General features: G+C 44.6%; 1 protein-coding gene across 49 annotated transcripts in view; it reads left to right on the top strand.

The window, feature by feature from the left end:
• Window positions 1-21,221, top strand: part of ELMO1 (engulfment and cell motility 1) — a 521,082-nt gene that overhangs the window by 149,479 nt on the left and 350,382 nt on the right. For all 49 annotated transcript variants that reach the window (XM_082693119.1, XM_082693114.1, XM_082693121.1 and 46 more), the window contains 2 exons: window positions 9,004-9,054; window positions 12,982-13,151. In XM_082693119.1, coding sequence (XP_082549245.1) covers window positions 9,004-9,054; window positions 12,982-13,151 — 221 coding nt within the window. The remainder of the gene's footprint in view (window positions 1-9,003; window positions 9,055-12,981; window positions 13,152-21,221) is intronic.

Genomic DNA, 21,221 nt, shown 5'->3' on the forward strand with positions numbered 1-21,221 from the left:
ACAGCAAATCAGCTGTGGCCTCTAGTCTGACGAAGGGAGAGTCCGAGAAAGAGAAGGAACTGCACCCCTCCCTAAGGCTCTTCAAAGGGAGCCTGGCTGCCACAGGGACCTGACCACCAATGGCGAAAGGAGGCAGGACAGTGGCGGATGGTAGAAGCACATCTGTTGCCTGCAGGTCAAGTAGGCAGAGCTACTTAGAAGTGGCTTCTGTAAGTGGAAATAGGGCAAGAGGCCTGAGGGCTTCCACATTAAATAATAATGGTGGATGGAAAGAGAACTCCCTTTCTCTGACCAGGCAAGATCATTTCGGTGCCCTCTACTGGAGAAGCTTAACATTCTCCCAGATGGTGAAGGGGAAATGCTAGGATCCAGGTTGGGTAGGTAGCCCAGGGTGGGGCCCAGAAAGCTGGATTTTGAGATAAGAAACAATAATTAATTGAGATACTTGGGTTTGCTCTTAGTGTTTTTCTCCATTATAACCACTACCGCAGTAGACATCCTTTGTAAGATGTCTGCATCTCCGACATTTCTATAGGACAAATCCGTAGAATTTGATTGGAACATTTTTAAGGCTTTTGTTAAGCATAACAGAATCACCCACCAAAAATGTGGCCATGTTTCCTCTCCTTCAAGTTACGTGTGCGAGGAAAGTCATGTATTTTTGTCATATCCCTTAAGACTTACTAGCGTCTCAGATCTTGGGTATTTGTAGGAGCTCGTTACCTTGGAGACTAGAGATGTCTGAGGCCAGTGGTCCTGGTCTGGAGACCGCAGGCTGACTTGGTGACGGGAGGCCTCACCTCAGCCACCTTCCTCCAATTCACTGCTGCTGACAGATTGATTTCTCCGAGACATCCCCTTCATCGTGATGAGACATTTTGCTCAAAAGCCTGAAATGTTTCCTCTTTGTGTGTTGTACTGAGAATGAAAGAGAAGAGAAGAGGCTTGACCTTTGGCGCAGGGCCCCTTGCCTCCATTCTGTGGATGAGGAAATTGAGGCCAATTGACTTGCCCAGGGTCACATGGGAAGTTCACTGGCTCAGGCCCCACCTGGGCTTCCTTCCTTGTGGTCCACTGTGCTCTCCCGGCTCCCAGACCCCTGTCGGTCCAGGATGCTCACACCCTCTGGTTCTCCCAGGGCAACAATGCAGTGAGAGAGATTTTACGAATACATGTCCTCATCCCCTGATGCTCACACTGTGCCCTTGCTGGTGCTGATGCCCCTGTCCGGATTGCTAAAACTGTCCCCCTCAGGTTCTGGGCTTAAGGGAACTGTCTTTTCCCTTCAATTCTGAGACTGAGACTCACCTCTGAATAATGTTCTCCCATTCCTTCTTCACAAACTGGACTCAATCAGTTCCGATCTTAGGGTGTCAGAGGGACGTGGATATGGATTGGATTCAACCTCAAGCTTTTGGTCCCTGGGCCTGGACACCAGGTGACGAGAGGTGTGTGCTCATTCCTGCTACGTGAATGTGACCAAGGAAGCAGGCAGCTTCCCTGCTTACTGAAAGGCTGCCTGGTTTTCCGGAACAGTGAACATCTAATAGTGTATGTTCCTTTAAGATAAGACAGCATGTTCTTTAGAAAAACACACTGTTCTTCATCTCTGTCTTCTACAAGTGGTTGATTAAAATGCTAAGGGGGACAGGCGTTCTTCCCATGTTCTTCCCATGGGGCTCACTACATCCTAGTTGACTCCCTGGGCCTGCTTGGTGACAACCCACTGCTTTCCACTCCTTTTACCTGGGTCTCATTACCAATGGAAAGAGAGCAAACCAGTTCCTGTGCGACAGGCTGTCCACCTCCATGATCTGTGTTTACACACCACAAAAACGGAGCTAGTAGATATCTTTCTTAACACATGCCTCGTTCTTCCTTCTCTCCATTTTGGGAATTGTGTACAAGATGTCCGGATGCTGGGAAAAGGAAAGTGACGGAAGAAAAGCAATTGAGAATAGAATCTAATTAGGGGCAGGAAAATAGAGCAAGAAGTCAAATCCAAATCTTTCAATTAATGGGTGGAGATGACCTGCTCAAGCTGTTTCGGGCAGTGGAGACAGGTCCCTGATGGTAAGCAAACCTGGGAAAGGCCAGGTTAATTACAGGAAATATGCATTTAGACCAGGTGGGCACCCTTTCTTGCTTATCCCGCTCCCTCACGCCCCTGCCTCAGTCCCTTTTTCCTCATTTCAGAGGTTCATATTTTATTTGAGGGTATTTCTGACATCCCTCCTCAAATGTTAGACCGGTAGTCCTCTGTCTGGAGGCATTGCTCTGTAACCTAGCAACCAGGATATCATGTACTGTCCTCTGTTACTTCCTTCAGCCTGAAGATTTGAAGATCACTCAAATGGACACACAAAGGACAAAAGGGGTCAGGTTTACATGCAAAATCAGTATTTGTGATGATTGAGCAGTGGATGTGAAGAACAGCGTTGTTCAGTAACAATATATCCAAGGTGAAGACCCCGTCACATCTGGAGAGAGAAAGAGAGGGAGACAAAGACAGAGAGAGGAGGAGAGACAGAGCCAGCGAGAAGACCCTGGAGCTGCCTGTGCTCCAGGAGTCTGCATTTGTGGGGCCGTAAGCGCCCTCCCCCCTCTGACCTTCTCTTTGCCTTGCTGAGTAACAGAAACAGGGGTACCACTTGTATTTTTGACCAGGGAATAATTTGTAATTTGTCTGGCTCGAGAGAAAGTTGGCATACCGAGGAAAAACAAATCTCAGAGGGAAAAATAGGAGAACAGTGACATTTTTCAGCAGGATCTTATTATCCAGCCCACACAGAGGCCCAGTCGCTGAGCTAGCTCTGTGAAGAGACACAAAGACATCCCATCGAGAGGACTGTGAATGTCAGGGGCTAGTCCCGCCTGGAACTGCTGGGCATGAGTAAACAGGACAGCGGGGCTTCAGGGGGCTTCCCCTTGGTCACTTCTCCTCATACGCTGTTGGGCACTTGGGGTATCTCCCTGCAGAAATGTTCTTGCTGCTGGTTTTCTCCTCTTCACTTTTGTGGAGCTGGCATTAGTCTTGTTTGCCTCAGACTTTATATCCTTGAAATTCAGAACATTATTTGAAATGTGCTGGGTAGTCTTCTGAACGAGACCAGGACGATTCCACACTGTATAGTGCATCCAAGTTATTGGGAATCCCAGCGAAAATGCAGCATCCCAGGCCCCTGAGTCAGTGGCGCTCGTTGGGGGTGAGAGCCCCAGCAACCAGCATTTTAATGTGCACTTGTGGTGCCCCTAGAGGAGAGGAACCAAAGATCATGTGAAAAATGGAAGATTGAAGACTGATTTCCCAAAGAGGGGCAGGGAGCAGTTTCTTGGCCTGGGACTTGATGAATGCATTCTTCACTTTTGCAGAACACCCCTCTCCGCTGGCGGGGGAAGGAGTTGGCCCGTTATTTTCTTTTCTTCCCCATATGCTCTTATATGTTCTTTAGTGGTGGTGTTCCTTGCCCAGCCCGGGCCCGAGCTGGTTGAATGCTGCTGGATTGGCCCAGTTCAAAGCTGCTTCCCAGGGGCCACCAGCATAACCCGAGGAGACAAAGCTGGTCAGTGTATTGCTCACTGCGGTAAAGGAAATGACTGCCATGCAAAGCTTTGGCACTGTCTGGGCAGGTGCAGGTCAGGTATTGGTCAGGGTTCAACGAGAGATGCAAACCCAGTGGGAGATATGTGCTAAGAGGCTGACTGCAAGGAATTGGCTTGCTTGACGGGAGGCGGGCAAAGCAAATCCGAAATCCGTAGAGTAGGTTGGAACTCCCAGGTAAAGGCTAAATCTGCTGTCCCCTGGTAGAATTTAAGGCCTTTCAATCTATGGAATCGGGCCTACCCAACGTATCTGGGGATTATCTCCCTTACTTAAAGCTAACTGATTATCAACTTTAATCACACCTGCAAATACCTATACAGTAACACCTAGAAGAATGTTTGATTGAATAATTGGGAATGGCAGCCTAGTCAAAAGACCATCACAGAGAGTCACATCAGAATTTACTGAGAATTGGAAGTTTGATTTCACCTGGTCTTTCAAAGCATGTATGGATCATGGTATCCCTGTCCAAGGTTGGTGTTAACAGCTGAGAATTTCCAGTTGAGGGATTCAAAGAATCTTTGGATGAAAAGTTGATATTTCGCACTGAAGAGTTTATGAGACTTTAGGAAGTTCTTATAAGGAAATTCCTGCACTCCTTTCTAGTGAAGGAAGACATACCACTTTTGTTCCCAAAGCATGAGCTCTGTGCTTCTCTTCTTTACTTATGGTGTAGAAGCGTTAAGCACAAATATGGCTGCCACAACATCCAGGTGGCTGCCTCAGAGAGAGAACACACTCACAGACCACAAGTCAGAGCCAGAATTTTATGCCGAGTATACTTGCCCCTGCCTCTTTAAGTGGTGAAAGGCTGGTATACTTCATGAATGTCGTGTCTTTCCAGTCTTTATGCGTCCTTGGCTCCTAAGTGGCCCCACAGGGCTGTTCTCTGATCTGTGAGGATGTCTTGTCCTTTGTGCGGTGCTGGGAAACCCTTGCTTATATTTTGAAAAGGGAAAGTTTTTGCCGAGTATCCTCTTTCTCTCTCCTTCTTCTCGCATGGATGTGCTGGTACCAGTGCTGGTCCCCCACTGTAGAGGCCACCGTTGTTTCATGGTGCAGGTACTACGCCTCAGTCTTCCGCTTTATTGAATTTCCAGAAGACAGGAGTTAAGTCTTATTTAATTTTGTATAGTGTCTCATCTTTGGCCAGGCACACAGTAGGTTCAGAATTTTATTCAACCAATATTTATGGAGTCCTGCGCATATGCCAGGTCACAGGTAGCCGCTGGTTTAGAAAGGGTGTTAACAACAGTAGCACGGCATCGACTCTGGCGTGGGGGGTGACGTTCTGAGGGTGGAGAGACACTGCCGGTAGACATGCGTGCGCGCTCGCTCTCTCTCTCTCACACACAGACACACACACACACACGCATGCCACACACAGCGCTTACTGAATACCAGCGCTTACTGAATACCAGCGCTTACTGAAGGCTTGGAAGACTACATCAAAGAATGCCACTCCAAAACAGAGGTGGGGGCCCACGAATGATAACACAGTGATTCCCAGCTTCCCAGCCTTTGAGGTAAAATGCACTGTGGGGCACGACGCCTCAGCCACGTTGGTCTGTTGATAGAAGACATGTACGTTTGCGAATATTTGTTTTTTCTGCTGGGCCCATGCTACTGAATTTAGGGTCTTAGGCTTAGGATAACTTAGATTATACTATTATTTTATTGATCAGATTATATAGAGAGACGAGCTAAAAACAAAGATATGCAGCAGTGTACTTTTTGGGTGGTATTTTTGTGCCTAATAATAAAGAGCCAACTTTATTTTCTGGAGTGTTTGCGGCGTGCCAGGCACTGTTCCGAGTACTGTGAATGGATGATTTCAGCTAATCCTCAGCACAACCTTAGGAGACAGGTACTGTCCCCATGGTGCAGCTGAAGGAGCTAGCACAAAGGACAGCTGTGTCACTTATTTCAGATTCCCTGGGTAAGAAGTGAAATGCGGGTCACATCCATAGTGTCCTGCCTGGAGACCCTGCTCTGAACTGAGGCTCCATGTGGCTTGGATGGAATTTATAGCTTCAGGACAAGCACAAGCCCCTTCCTTTGCTGCCCAAGTTAGCATCTCTCGGTGACTGGAAGGCGGCATCAGCTGCGGGGAGAAGAGTGCGTTGTGGCTGATTCTCCTGGCTTTCCCTTTGGGTCTCATCCTCTTTTCTGCTGGGACCTTAATGGTTTTCATGCATATTTCACAGCTCTTCTGCATATCTGCTTTTATTCCAAAATGCCAAACACTGTTTTTAAGAACAAGTCTTTCCGAAGGAAGGAAAAGACAGGAGGTGAATGAACTGCTGCGGGAGGAGACGCAGGCAGAGGGATGCGAGCTGCTCTCCGTCTGATGGTGGCAGTCACTCTCGGTCTGAGCCGGTTCTAGGCCAGGCTTGGCATCTGTGGCACCTGTGGTTCTTCCTGTACTCTAAGTAATGACTTGCTGTCCCCATTTAGGGAAGAGAAGAATTGCATCTGTGTGGTTAAGTAGCTTGCACGGAGCACACAAGCTGGTGCGATGCACGTGAGGAATTGGAACCCAGCTCTGGCCGTCAGTGGTTACAGCACTGCTTTGGTTTTCAGCAAACCACCCTCAAGACCCTTTCATCACAGAACTCGTGCTTAGACTCCAGAAAGTCAGGAGTCAGCGTTGCAGGAGTCAACGTGGGGCCAGCTGCTTGATTTTACTGCTGTCATACCCCATCCTATGTCCCGCGGCTGTGGCCTGAGGATCTGCAGGGCATTGTCAACACCACGCTTAACTTCTTTGCTCTCACGGACCTTGACAGTTGATGGGGATAAGGACCCTCTGAGGATAAAGGCAGGATCTTGTTCTTCCAGAGGGATCGTATGCAGCTTCTGGGGTCAGATCTCCCTCTCCCTCCAGGATGGGTTTGCGGCTTCCCTTCCCCCTCCATGATGTTGGGCAAGTGATTTACCTTCTCAGCAACTTTGGTTTCTCATCTTGAAAATGGGCATGGAGTTGGGGGCACTTGACTGGCTCAGTCGGTAGAACGTGCGACTGTTGATCTCAGGCTTGTGAGTTTGAGTCCCACGTTGGGTATAGAGATTCCTTTAAAAAAATGTTTAAAAAACTGGGCATAGAGTTATTACGATGGTTAAATAAGCACGACAACAGAACCCAACAATACATCAGCTCGGTGCCTTCCAATAAATGTTTTTTGCTATTATTAGGAATCCCTTACCCCCACCCCAAATTCCACTAGGAGATATTATCCTAAATCCTCCTGGCCACTTTGTATCAGCAGGGCCTCTTTTTCTCCTTGACTAGCTCTTCGGGAAGAATAAACTGGGCCCTTCTTTCCTCTGGGTAGGAAGTTCCGTTAGGTCTTCTAGCTGTCTGCTGGTTCTCACTGTGAGCCTTGTTCTCCATAAAAACTAAGAAGGGGGATATTTTAGGTTTTTCATCTTCTGACTCTCTTCATTCTCGGTTCATTTAGAACCTGAGCAGGAAAGAGGTATGCCTTGGATTCAGCTTCCTTAATATTCTGTCATGAGTGTTTGCTATCTTCCTCACCCATTCTCATAGAGTCTTAGGATTTTAGGGTTCAAAGGTTTTTTAAATGACTGAAATTAATTTCACTATTCCTGCCCCCCCCCCTCCAAGGTGGAATTCAGCCCTTGCTGGAAACTTCCAGGAACGAGGAGCTTGCTTTCTTAAGAGGAAGTGCAGGGTATCTGGGTAGGGGTCAGGGATGCTCTAGATTGGGCCGGAATCACTCAAGAGGGGGTTGGAGCTGGCAGAGTGGGGCTTTCAGGCCATCCTGCACTCCCTATAAAATGTTCAGATTAGGTTTTCTTTGGGAGACAGTACGGGCCTGAAGGCTGCTCCCTTTCAGGTAGTTATTTTAGAAAATTCATTTTCCAGTAAGTGGTCAGAATTGGAGCAGGGAGAGTACGAGTGTTCTATGTGCTTTTGGCATCTTATCCTGAGAAATTTCCCACCACTTCAGTCCACCTGCTGAGGCAATTCTAGCTTGTGACTTGTCTTGAATGATGCAGGACACTGAACCTCATGGCACTTTTATTAACTTCTGGCCTTTATGCTCTACAGCTGGGCATGTGCACGTGTGACTCCCAGCAGGTCACCTCCTGAAAGCTGAGTGTGGTGCGTACTCTGGTGGCAGGAAATAAAACTACCAGGGAAATTCTCCTTCCAGTGCCAAGAGATGCTAAGAGACAGCTTGAGAACACTCACCTCAAATATACCCGCTAAGGGGAGGAGGACTGATTTGGGATCGGCTTATTTATGCTGTTTGTTCTTAACACTGAGGCAACATGCAGGAGGCTCTGGGGCGCCTGGGTGACTCAGTCAGTGAAGCATCTGCCTTCGGCTCAGATCATGATCCCAGGGTCCTGGGATTGAGCCCCTGCATCAGGCTCCCTGCTGAGCAGGTAGCCTGCTTCTCCCTCTCCCTCTGTCACTCCTCCTACTGAAATAAATAAAATCTTTAAAAAAAAAAAAAGCAACATGCAGTTAGAGCAGCAGAGGTTAAGAAAGCAAACTCCTTAATAGAAGCTTTACAAAAAATAGCTTTACTGAGATAGAAGTCACATTCCCCCAAATCCACTGTTTAACGTGTTCAGTTCCGTGGTTTTTAATGTATTCATAGATTGGTGAAATCATCACCACAATCAACTTCAGAACATGTGCATCCCCTGGAAAGGAAACCCTGCAACCATTAATGTTCATTCTCCCCACCCCTGCCCACCAGCCCCTGGAAACAGCCAATCTCCTCTCTGTCCCAGTGGATTTGCCTATTCTGGACATTTCCTGTAAGTGGAGTCATAACATACGTGGTCTTTGTGTCAGGATTCTTTCACTTAGTGTAGTGTTTTCAAGGTCCCGTCACGCTGTAACATGCATCAGTACTTCTCTTTCTTGCCCAGTAATACTCCGTTGAACGGCAAGACCACATTTTGTTTACCCATTCATCAGCTGACGGACATTTGGGTGGTTTACAACTTTTGGCTGTTACGAAAAATGTTTTTGTGAACATTCATGTACAAGTTTTTGTGTGAATGGATGCCTTAACTCCAGCAGAACTGCTAGGTCACGTTCCTAAATAACCTTTCAAACTTGCTTTTTTGGTGCTGTTCTTGGGCCTCATATTCCCGTTCTTTGAATTCATATTCACGTCTGTGCTCAATGTTACCTATGACTTGATAGAAAGTTAATACAGCTGAGACCCAGTTTATAGTTCTTTGTTGAAATAATTAAAAACCACTCAATAATTTTGAAGATAAAGTGATAATAAACCAAGTTGTAAGAATTCTTATTATATAGTGTTACTACTAGATCATTTTTTGCTTTTGCTGTCTTTTTACCAGGCTTCTCAACTTTAAAGATTTACCAAGATTTTATTTTTCTTTTCCAGAATCGCAATGAAATAAAAAATGGCACTATCCTTCGGTTAACCACATCTCCAGTAAGTTGACCTGAGTGTATAGCTTTCCAGTAAATACTTTGCTCTCCAGTTCTGCTATATGCGATTAAGAGATGTTAACTTTTGGGGGTGATGTGAGTGCAAAACAGAAGGTCTCTGGCATGTCCTGACATGTGGATTCTGGGTTGGCAGGAATGTCCTTCCTTATATTTCCCATTACAGAGGAGGAAGCTTTTATTTCCGGTTAAGAGCAAGGAAACAGACTTTAAGGTTTGCGTTTGGTGGTCATTTCAGTAACTCTTATATTACAGGTACGATAACTCCCGCTGCCCTGATGGGTTTTACCCACCTGCCCAACACATCCGCCTAATGCCCTCTAAGCAAATTCAGTCAACAAACAAAGGAAACAAACCCAAAGACAGCCCATTACCTCTCTTTAAAGTCGGGGTGTGTCTGTGTGGAAAAGTGAGAGTGTTGAAGCATTTTCCAGTTCTGGCCAGTGATGATGACGATTGATAATAATGTAGTTTGCAAAATGCTTGCCACTTAATCTGTTTCATTGCCAGCTGATCTAGATAAGACACTTTAAGGTCTCCCCAATAAGAGCTGCTCACCAGAATGCTGTAGAATATTTAGGCCACTCTAGCTGGCTGTGTTGCTTATCTTCATCTTTCTTCCTTGCTTGTAGATACTTTGGATAGTAACATTAGCATTTTTAAACTAGATTATTTCACAGTGCATTTTATTGCTTTCCTAAAAAATAATCTGCGCAAAATACACCAAGTGTTACTATTTTCACTCTGCATATGTGACAAAAACTGTGTCTAACTCTTATTTTCAGTTTCCACTGAAGCCATGTGGTAGGCTAAAAATAAATTTAAAAATTGGGAAAAGCATCTGGCTGAAGTTAAACTGTGGGTACTGTAACTACCACACATTCTTCTTGCTGAAAATTACATTAGAGGGGCTTTAAAACTCCTAAACATTTTACCCAATAACATCTTGAACCTAAACACAGCGACAGGCTCCACAGAATGCATGGCTGGAGTTGGCCAGACTGTCTTCTGATGCCTTCTTCTCCACTTACTGGAAGTCATCATTCATACTCATTTTTCAATGACCACATGATGAGCTGAGACATTTTTGTCTGACTTAGCATTGACCTTACTTTAGTCAGCATGAACTAATGCTAATTTGACATTTCTAGAGCATGGTTTCAGCTGTGTTTTGTCGTTGCTGTTTATCCTGTTACAATTGCTCTTCTGCTGGCCGGCACAAAGAGTACACCTTGCCTTTTGTTGGGTCTTAGAATTAGAGAGGCTTGGTTTTTACACCGAGATCTGCTCTAAGCCGAAGAAAATGTTTGTTCTTTTTTTATTGCTATAGGTTCATGAACAACATTTCCACAATGTGAGCCACTCCTTGGAAGGTTAGGTGTTTAGCAGGATGAGGTTTTTCAGTGCCCCGAAAGTCCGTCCTCTTCAGATCGTGACCGACACATTCTACACTGGGCAGTATCATAAGATGGGGTCCACATAGAGGATCCTGGTTTACGTGTTCTAAAGGGCAGGGGTTCCCAAGCTGAATCACTGGTGGTACTCTAAAAATGCTGCTGTTTGGGTCTCTACAGAGAAACCGAATTCCGATATCTAGAAAAGAGGTCCAGGAATCTGCATTTTAAGCACGCATTTTATAATTTGGCTGTGAACCCTAGGATCTAGAACTAGGCATTATTCTATAAGCAAGATATTTTGGCTCTGTAAATGTCACTTGTTGTTAGTAGATTTTTTTTTTTATTATTTTATGTTTAACTGAGAAATATGGGTCAGCATATGCTAACTCTTTCACTTTTTATATACACACAAAAAAATGTTAAAAAATAACATAACTGTCTCCATCAAATTTGCTAGGAAGTGTAAGTGTACCATAAAGAAATGAACAAATGGTGTTATACCATAAAAATGTTCAGTTCTTTCCTCTACCTTGGCTGAACTCTCCCTAGAGCCAGACAGAATGCACAGACACCTACATGTGTATGCATGTGTGTGCACATCCGTATACACACTCTTGCTTTAAGTGATGTGCACCTGTGCCGACTTCTGCCTCTCTGACCTTGGCTAAGTTGCATAACTTCTCTGGCCCTTCAGTTTCCTGTGTACAATGAAGATGGTGAGGATACCTACCTGATAGGATTACTGTGTAGATTAAATGAATTCCTTCTCGAGGATATTTAGAACAGAGGCTCCTAGAAAGCCCCAAGTAACTTTGCTGATTTTATTACTAGTATTAACAGCCCCAAACACTGTTAGTCAGAATTAATACTGATAGCAAGATAATCTTTGAGTATTCCTTCATTATCATCATTTGTAAAGTAAATGCTGACATCCTGCTTGGAGAAAAATGTATTTTTCAAGGAATTCAAAGTCATCCACTTGGTTTAAATACATGTTAATGCTGTATGTCCATTTGGAAAATTGTAAGAACAATGTATCTTTGAGTGATTTTAAAAGATGAAATGATTCTTGCTCAACTCTCCCTTAACCCCCTTAAAAACATAGGATTTCGGGTTGGGGTGATTTGTCAGATATCTCGGGATCTGTGAGTGAGTAGAGAGTTCTCTTTCTCCTCCTTCCTTCTCCCCCCTCTTGTTTCTGATGCAACGTGTCAGTTGATGGTTGCGATGGGAGACTACCGTGTGTCTCTGACCAAGTTGGGGAGGGTGTGGGGTGCATTCCTGTCTTGGTCCCTGAAGATTTGGCACGAGTTTCTCTGCTGGGTCCCCTTCTCTCCTGGGGGCTACTTCCAGATGAAGTGAAGGGGGGGACCTGGGCAGGGGGGGAGGGGTCCCTGGCCGTGGAGCCCAATGGGGTGGGGTGGGGAACCTTTGCTGTCAGTACTTGGGTGGATTCCCTGCCTTCCGTCTGCAATCTTAACCCCGTTAGAGCTCACCGCGGGCTCCTTGGATCATTCTCAGAGTTTCTGTTCAGAAGATGCCTCACTGTTGGGGACAACTATCCCCTCTTCTTCTTCCTCTGAAATATAACACGTTTCAGAGAAGAAAGCAAGTAGCCAAGAGGGAGAATATGAAGACGGCAATGGCACATTGCAATTTGGAGTTAAATAATAAGTACTACAGATGTCGAGTTATTTCCATTGAGCAGAAATACAGGCAGAAAAATTTAATATTTTATTTTTCTTCCTGTCTGCCCCAGCTGAAAAGTAGATATGAAAACCATTACTGAAATCTAAACCGCAAGTTATTATCCAGAAGGTCAGCTCCTCCAATATATTTCCATTCCTCCCTGCCCTGTGTGTAGTAGCCAAGGGCAGATGCCGTAAAAAGAAGCCTAATTTTAGGCAAAGTGGCTAATTTGGTTTCCAAATTATTTTATTTTATATTGATGCAGTAATTAGCCGATGCCTGTGAAACACATGGTGTTGAAAAGTGAAATTTATAAGCGCCATTGTGTTGTGCTGGAAAATGTTCAGTAACCGGGAGAGATCACTTGGGTGTCTAATGAAGCTTTTGAACACGGTGTGTAGGCAGTTTTTACGCAGAGTATTGACTGAACAGGTGAACGTGTCGCATAAATTTGTGTAATTGTTTAAGCAAATAGCTTTTTGTCATTTGTAGATAATAATTTTACTTAAAAGGTAAATGTTTTCCCCATTTCCCCCTCCTCACTGCCACTCCAGTTCCATTTCTGGGGCTTTATTGGTTTTGCGCTCTTGCTTTTCCAAGAGATGGAAATATGGGCTCTGTCAGGAAAGTGTTCATTCCCACCATGAAGTTAACAGCCGTTGCCTGAAGGCAGAGTCATTATGGTTGGAAACCTGCCCTTGGTACAGAGGATGCATATGGTCTCCTGCTTTGGCCTCAGTGTCTTCGTTTTTCAATGAAACGGTAATTTTCTGTCAGTTGGGGTTTCCTCTATGAACACTCTTCCCTTTGTTTTTGTCCTCAACGAGGCTCAAAACGCCCAGCAGCTCCACGAACGAATCCAGTCATCGAGTATGGACGCCAAGCTGGAGGCCTTGAAGGACCTAGCCAGCCTCTCCCGGGATGTCACGTTTGCCCAGGAGTTCATAAATCTCGATGGCATCTCTCTCCTCACACAGATGGTTGAAAGCGGCACCGAGTAAGCATCTTTTATTCAGACTTCGAGTCCGTTCTATTCTCTCCAGTATTCCGGGTATTAGTTACTTTCCTTGCACTTGCAGTTTCTAGTTTTAAAGACCAGAAATTGACTGCTCCACTCCCCCAAATCCTTATGTTCCAGAGTCTTAGACCAAGTCAAAATAGCATCCCTGAAGTGATTTTTTAAAAAAAATAATCATTTGAGGGGCACCTGGGTGGGTCAGTCAGTTAAGCATCTGACTCCTGATCTTAGCTCAGGTCTTGATCTCAGGGTCGTGGTTTCAAGCCCCATGCTAGGCTCTGCGCTGGGCATGGAGCTTCCTTAAAAAAATTATCATGTAAATGATAAAGTATATATCCTTAATTATTTAAAATTAAATACAATAAGTATTTACTAAATACTGCGTGCAAAGAATGGAAGTTGGTAGAATTTAAGAAGATGTGAGGCTTGCCATTAAAAATTACATGGCGGCAGAATTCAAGTGACGTCTGATTCCTTCTGAGGGCGGCGAGTCCAGAGGTGGGACCAGTTACAGCTCACGGAAACCGACGGAGGGGGTGTCAGTGAGTGGGGCCTGAAGGAGTTCGAGTTCCGTCACAGTCAGGAAAGGGATGGGCATTTCTCCTTGGGGAGTGCACATTCTCAGGGAAGGCTTTGATTCTGTGGTGTGATTGGGGAGTGCAAAGAGCCAGATTGGGCTGACTCTTGCATGTGTGGACAGACTGCTCCCCTGACCACCGGACGCCAGGGTAGGGTTCACAGGTATCTGCTCATTCCCAAGTGGTCAGGTGCAACTGGCATTCACTATTAGAATATGCAAATTAGACCACGTGACAATGCCACGAAAGTTAATTAGATATTAATATGCTAAATCAGTGATGTGCAAAGGTGGTATAGATATTTATGAGTAAAGAGTTAAATGTCCCTGAGAATTGGGGTTTAAGCCTGGGCCATTTACATGTCTCTTCAGTACCTGGTGATGCAAAGAATGAGCTGTTGACTGTGCGTGTTGCAGACCCATCTCAATCCTCTCCCTTCCTTCATTCTTTTGTTCCTTCATACTTTCCTTCCATCTCCTACATGTGGCCTCTGCAGGTAGCACTTGTGACAGATTCTTTTTTTTTTTTTTATTGGCAAGCAGGCTTAGGTGATTTGGAGAGGGTTGATTGTAGACAGGTTTTGTTTATTTTTTAAATTTTTAAAAAAAGATTTTATTTATTTATTTGACAGAGAGAGAGATCACAAGTAGGCAGAGAGGCATGTAGAGGGCTCCGGCTGAGCAGAGAGCCAGATGTGGGGCTCGATCCCAGGACCCTGAGATCATGACCTGAGCCAAAGGCAGAGGCTTAACCCACTGAGCCACCCAGGTGCCCCTGTTTATTTTTTTTTTAATGAGGGCTGAAACTCAGCTCATTAAATTTTTGGCGAACATCAACTTGGAGCAGAGCAGGGAAACTCAGATTCTGGGGTTTACAGGAATCTCACGGTACCTGCTATAAATTGGAGCTGGAGTTTGAACCGGCTCAGGGGAGTTGGAGTAAGTTTTTGGATCTAAGGGACTTGACTAAGGAAAAGGAGAAAACATTTCATCTGTATTGGATGCCCCAGGCTGAGGTGTGGTGCAGAATGGGTCAGATCCCTCATTCTTTGGTAAGAGTGAGCTGGGGAGTGGGAGCTGTGATTATAATCACCTTCGCCGGTCACTGTAGACGACTTCATGTGGGTGCCACATATGGAAGTTCCTGCAGAATCACTGATTGGAGTGGGACAGTGAGCCCTGAGGGGGGGTGCAGCCTCAGTCACATTTACAGTGTGTTAAATGAGTATGTAAAAATGCCCTCACATTTATAATCTGAGTCCCAGTCACTGATGTATCGCAGGCAGGGTGCTAGAGCCAGTGGTAGTGGAACCTGCTAACACCAGGTGTTTTTATCACAGATACCTAAGCATCCAGGGACTTAAGCTCTTGAGCATTCAGAATGATAGTGCTAATGCTTCTAAATTTAGCAGAATTGCAATCATAATTGCAATTGTAGTGTGAAGTATACTGAAAGCAGAGGTCCATGTGATTTATACCCTGAATAGAAGGCTGGGGCCGAGCTCTGAGACTGCCAAGGCTGGCATTTATATATTTTGGCAACGAGGAAAAATGCACATTAGGAGCTCCAGGGTTTTTTCTGTTGTTGTTGTTTTTTTTTTTGTTTTTTTTTTTTTTTTTTAATTCCCATTATATTTGTTTGCTAGGCAGCCATAACAAAATACCACAGGCTGTAGCTTACACAACAGAGATGTATTGTCTCATAGTTGTGGGGGCTGGAAGTCCAAGATCAAGGTGTTGGCAGCATTGGTTTCTCCTGTGGTCTCCTCAGTTTGCTGATGGCCGCCTTCCGGCTCTGCCCTCACGTGGCCTTTCCTCTGTCTCACTCATTCCTGAGTGAACCTCTCTGAAGGTCCACATTTCTTTTTCTTATAAAGACACCAATCAGATTGGATTAGGACATACCCTCACGGCCTTATTTTAACTTCATCCCCTCTTTAAAGGCTCCGTCTCTAATGTGGACTCATTTTGAGGGACTGGGAGACAGGGGCTCAAGATATGAATTCTAAGGGAACACAGTTTAGGCTCTAACACCCCTCACAGGGACACTGTCCTTTCTGCTTGAGAAGAAAAAGAGTGAACACTAATGCTCTGTATTTGTCTTGTCAACATTATTGCTTAGTATCAGTGTCATTGCCTTGCCCTGTAATTCATCTCGACCTGTAGAGGGGCCCCCACAGAGCCATTCCACCTCGGACTGAGGACTGGAGAGGCATGTCTGAATTCTGTCTCCGTGTTGCACACAGATAACCGGAGAGGATGTTGACACCGCACGTGCTTTATGAGAACCGTTGTCATTGAATTCCTTTTTTTTTTTTTTTTGAAAAGCGTTATTATAGTTATTAGTATTTTAATAATTTGTGATCTGCAAGCCGTGTTAATTTGTTCCATGCAGCTGGGTTTCAGACAGACAAACGACCTGAGGCCAGATCTTGGGCGAGTTCTGGTTTGCATTTATCTCTCATGCGTTCCCGTCGCCCTCTGTTTCTGAGAGGAATGGTGTCTCTCTGACTTGTGTTTGGTGTCCTCCTTACCGACTTGTGTCAGTTCAAAGTGAGGCTCCTTTCGGGACTGGAGGAAAGAGGTGCTGGAGCCACACGGCCTTCTGCCTCGTTCTGCTGGATCCCACAGCTCATTTTAAGAAGCTGCTTATTCGATGCCCGGCCATTATTCAGCTCTTTGGCTCAGATTAAAAAGATGAGAGAAAGACATTTTATTCTTATAAGGAAGCCTGGCTTCTCAATTAAGCTTCAGCAAGACTTTAATTAATTAATAGGCAACTTTGGGAACAGAAACTGTACAAATTAAATAGATCCTGCAATTTGGAATATATTTCACTGTGACTCCTGGGCATATTTCCAGCAGGGGAAGGCAGAGGTTGCCTAAGTAGGACCTGTGGAAATTTTTAGGAAACACTGAAGAAATGTAGCTGGAATTTTCCCCCTGACTGCAAGGAGCCATAATGAGATTCAAAGATTACTCACCTGCTTGTCATTACTCAAGGCTGAGTTTTTAAAGGTCTCTCTCTCCAGTTGGTCCCAGAAGGGGCCATGGGGCAAAATGAGCAACAGAGGAGCAACGGGAGTGTCACATTGGCAGGGCATAGTGTCTAAAACCTGAACTGAATTTTTCCATCCTTGTGGAATTTAGAAATTCCCTTCCTAGTCTAAGCTTGAAACATATGTGTGGAAGCAAGTGAAGCTGTGGGGAAACGTGTTGGCTCAGCCTGAGAGAGGCAGTGGTGTCAGGCAAGGAAAGTCAAGGAGTGGACAGTGTTTTTCTTTTTCTTTTTTTTTTTTTTTTAAAGCAGGTACTTAGACACTTCTCAAGGGGTTAATATCCAGAACCTCTAAAGAGCTCATATAACTCAATAACAAAAAACAGCCCGGTTAAAAAATGGGCAGAGGGGAGTTCCTAGGTGGCTTAGTGGATTAAGACTCTGCCTTTGGCTCAGGTTATGGTCTCAGGGTCCTGGGATCAAGCCCCACACTGGGCTCTCTAATCAATCAGCAGGGAGCCTGCTTCCTCCTCTCTTCCTCTCTCTGCCTGCCTCTCTGCCTACTTGTGATCTCTGTCAAATAAATAAATAAAATCTTTAAAAAAATAAAATCTATTAAAAAAAAATGGGCAGAGGATCTGAATAGACATTCGTCCAGAGAATACATACAGATGGCCAACAGATAGTCGAAAGAGGCTCCACAGCACTCGTCATCAGGGGCAAGCAAACCCAAACCACAGTGAGAATTTAGCTTACGCCTGTCAGAGTCACTGCTGTTGAAACAAGAAATAACAGGGGTTGGAGAGCATGCGGAGAAAAGTGAACCCTTGTACACGGTTGGTGGGACCGTAAATTGGTGCAGCCCCTCTGGAAAACAGTGTGGAGGTTCCTCAAAGCATTACAATTAAAACTGCCATGTGATCCAGCAGTTGGACAACTAGGTATCTATCTGAAGACAATGAAAACATTAATTTGAAAAGGTACACACATCCCCGGGCCTATTGCAGCATTACTGACAATAGCCAACATACGGAAACAACTGAGATGTCCACTGATCACTGATGGATGAATGGATAAAGATGTGACCTATAGGTCTGATGGAGTAGTACTCAGCCATTTGTGACGACATGGATGGACCTAGAGGGTATTAAACTAAGTAATACAAGTCAGTCAAAGAAGGGCAAACACGACATGATTTCACTTACACATGGAATCTGAAAAACAAAACCAAACTAAGCCCAGACTTACCATTACGGGGAACAGGTTGGTGGTTGCTAGAGAGGAAGGAGCTTGGAGGGTAGGCAGGATGGGTGGAGGAGATCAAGAAGCATCAACATTCAAGTATAAAATAAACAAGTCCCCGTGATGTAAGAATGTAGGCAGTAACATTGTATTGACTTTGTATGGTGACAGACAGTGAGTAGACACTGTGGTGATCCTTTCACAATGTCTTCAGATGTGGATTTGCTCTGTTGTATACCTCAAAGTAACATGATATTGTATGCCAGTTACAGCTCAGTACATGAAAAATAAAATGAAATATTTTATTTTAATTGAAAGAAAAGAATCATACGTGGCACCCTGAGCCCAGTGTAGTGACTAACACTGCCTTTCTTGGGCTTTCAATAAAACACCGTGTTCTTTGTCTGTGCCTCTACACACATGGTCAAGAGGATAGTTTATCTTCTGTCCTTCCAGTGCTAAACAGAAGAACAGGGGGAACATTTCCAAGAATGAAAGGGCAGGATTCTTACAGTTTCCTTCCCACTTGGCTATGTGACAGGAAAATTACGCTGTTGGACTATGAGTAAGCTGTAGCACCACCCTGGGCAGAGAAGTTGAGAGAGAAAAAAAGTTAAATTCATGTATTTACAAAAAACTCGAGACACTCTTTTGAATTAGCTTTCTATCCTTAATAAAAAAAAAATTATATTATTTAATAAATGTAAGTAACGGTGCCTGGGTGGCTCAGTGTTAAAGCCTCTGTCTTTGACTCAGGTCATGATCCCAGGGTCCTGGGATCAAGCCCCACATCGGGCTTTCTACTCAGCGGGGAGCCTGCTTCCCCCCACCTCTCTCTCTGCCTGCTTCTCTGCCTACTTGTGATCTGTGTCTGTCAAAAAAATAAATAAAATCTTTTTTAAAAAAAGAAATAAATATAAGTAAACAGAGGAGGAAATAAGAATCATTTGTAATCTGCCTTCCCAGAGACATTTTTAATATTGTGGTATATATCCTTTTTGCATTTCTTTTATGTATATATATATATTTAAGATTTTATTTATTTATTTGAGAGAGAAAGCGAGAGATCACAAAGGGAGAAGGAGAAGCAGACTTGCTGCCAACTGAGTGGAGAGCCCAATGCTGGGCTCAATTCCAGGACCCCGAAATCATGACCTCACCCGAAGGCAGATGCTAAAATGACTGAGCCATCTAGGTGCTCCCTTTTTTGTATTTCTTTTAGGTATACTCACACATGCACAGGCTTTGCAAAAGAAGAATTACAATCGTCACACTCTTGTATACCTTTTTATACCTAATAATATTTCCATGTAATTAATATTATTTCCATCATCACTTGTGTTGTTTGTATATTATTGCATTTTTAGAACTTTGTTGAGGTACAGTTGAGGTACAGTGTGACAATTTGAAGGATGTACACAGTATGGTTAACCATTCCACTGTTGTTGGACATTTCCATTATCTTGGTGTCTTTTTCACATTCTCTAATCAGTTTTTCTTCTAGAAAAATCTTTGTGAATATTTAAGTTATTTTGTTGGAATATGATTCCTGATTCAGAGGGTTTTTTAAAAGTATTTACACATTAACACTTTTTTTAAAAAAGATTATTTGAGAGAGAGAGGGGGAGAGAGAGCACAGTGAGCGGGGGGAGAGGATCAGAGGGAGAAGCAGACTCCCTGCTGTGTAGGGATACCCATGCAGGACTCGATCCTGAGACTCCGGGATCATGACCTGAACTGAAGGCAGTCACTTAACCAACTGAGCCACTCAGGCGCCCTAGGATATACACATTTTAAAGCTGTTTTACAAATAAGAACAGCCCTGCAGCTCGTTGAAATATCCTTATTTATACTTTATTACTTGTGGGGGAATCTGTCCATTTCTAACATCCTGGCCAGTACTGGGCTGGTGGTCCCTCAGGGATTCTAGCTTTCCTAAGAAAAATAGCAGTGAGATAGTGAGGGGTTCTCACTAATCTGGGGAATTTACAAGTGCTTTTTTTTGTTGTTGTTGGTTGAAGTCATTTCTCCAAAATTTGGCAGTATTAGAAATAGTGGAGAGAGTTCCAGAGTTTATTTGAGAGAGATGTCAAAAGCTCTCAAGTTATTGTCTTAAAGAACAATGTTAATTGTATAAATTATTAGTCCCCTCCCCATTCTGTCCTACATATGTACATAGTTGAGGACCTTTGATGGTGCATATGTATAGCTCTGTGTGTTTGTGTTTATAAAAATTGTTGTCAGCATTCATGAACACACAGTTTCATGTGAAACTTTCATTATGCGACTCGTTTTTTCCAGGCGCGAATCAGAGCTACAGCCATTCCTTAGGAGATGTGAAAATTGATGTATGACTTGAATTAAGCACCTGAATGATGTCTTGGCATTGATGTTGCCTAGCACCCACAGTTGACAATGGATTTGTGGATTTTATTCATTTAGTTAAGTGTGTATTACTTGAGTGCTGAGTGTTTCTGACGTGGGGTGAGGCACACCGGAGAAGGTGTGTGGGGGAAAATACAAAGATGGATATGACAGTTTGGGACTATGTGTGACCTTTTTTGAACTTCATCTTCACACAAAAGATGACTTTGTTTGTTTTTTTGAAAGTACCTTTGTTAACCTCTGCGGGCATGGATTCTCAGCTCTAACTTCATGCTCTTAATTCTAAGAATTTGGTGTCTCTCGTAAACCTTGGCTGTTCTGGAAGGCCCGAGCCAGGCCAAGCTGAGGAGCGACTTGCTGTCGAGCAGCTAAGTACAGGTCACACGGTGCGTGTCCTGCACTTCACCTTGGACCGAGGCCACAGGGAGGAGCCAGCAGCTCTCTGGACAGAAAGAAGCTGCTCCGTGTGGTCTTGGGGCCCCAGCTGTGAAGACCGCTGGGTCTCCCCAGATCATCTGCCCAATTTTTTGGATTCCGCACTCCGCAGAGTGCAGGGAGTTCCAACTGGAACAGCCTGTCTGGGGCCCGGCCAGAAATTTGCATCATGAACCCGGAAGAGATCAATCCTCTTGGGCTTTGTCAGCGGTTGTGCAGCAGAAAATTCCTTACACTGGATCTTCCCCCTTCCCGGCGCTCTTTGCTTTGTCCCTGGGTCTTTGTCTATCTGTGCAGCCATACCCCAGCAGACTCCACGTCGAGGGTGCATGATAGTCCAGTGAGGCCACAGAAGAGACCGAGAGACAGTGGTCAAGACAGGCTGATTGGGGAAACTTGTAAACAAGGAGGA

The sequence above is a fragment of the Mustela nivalis genome (genome assembly GCF_964662115.1).
Source record: "Mustela nivalis genome assembly, chromosome: 12".
Taxonomy (NCBI): Eukaryota; Metazoa; Chordata; class Mammalia; order Carnivora; family Mustelidae; genus Mustela; species Mustela nivalis.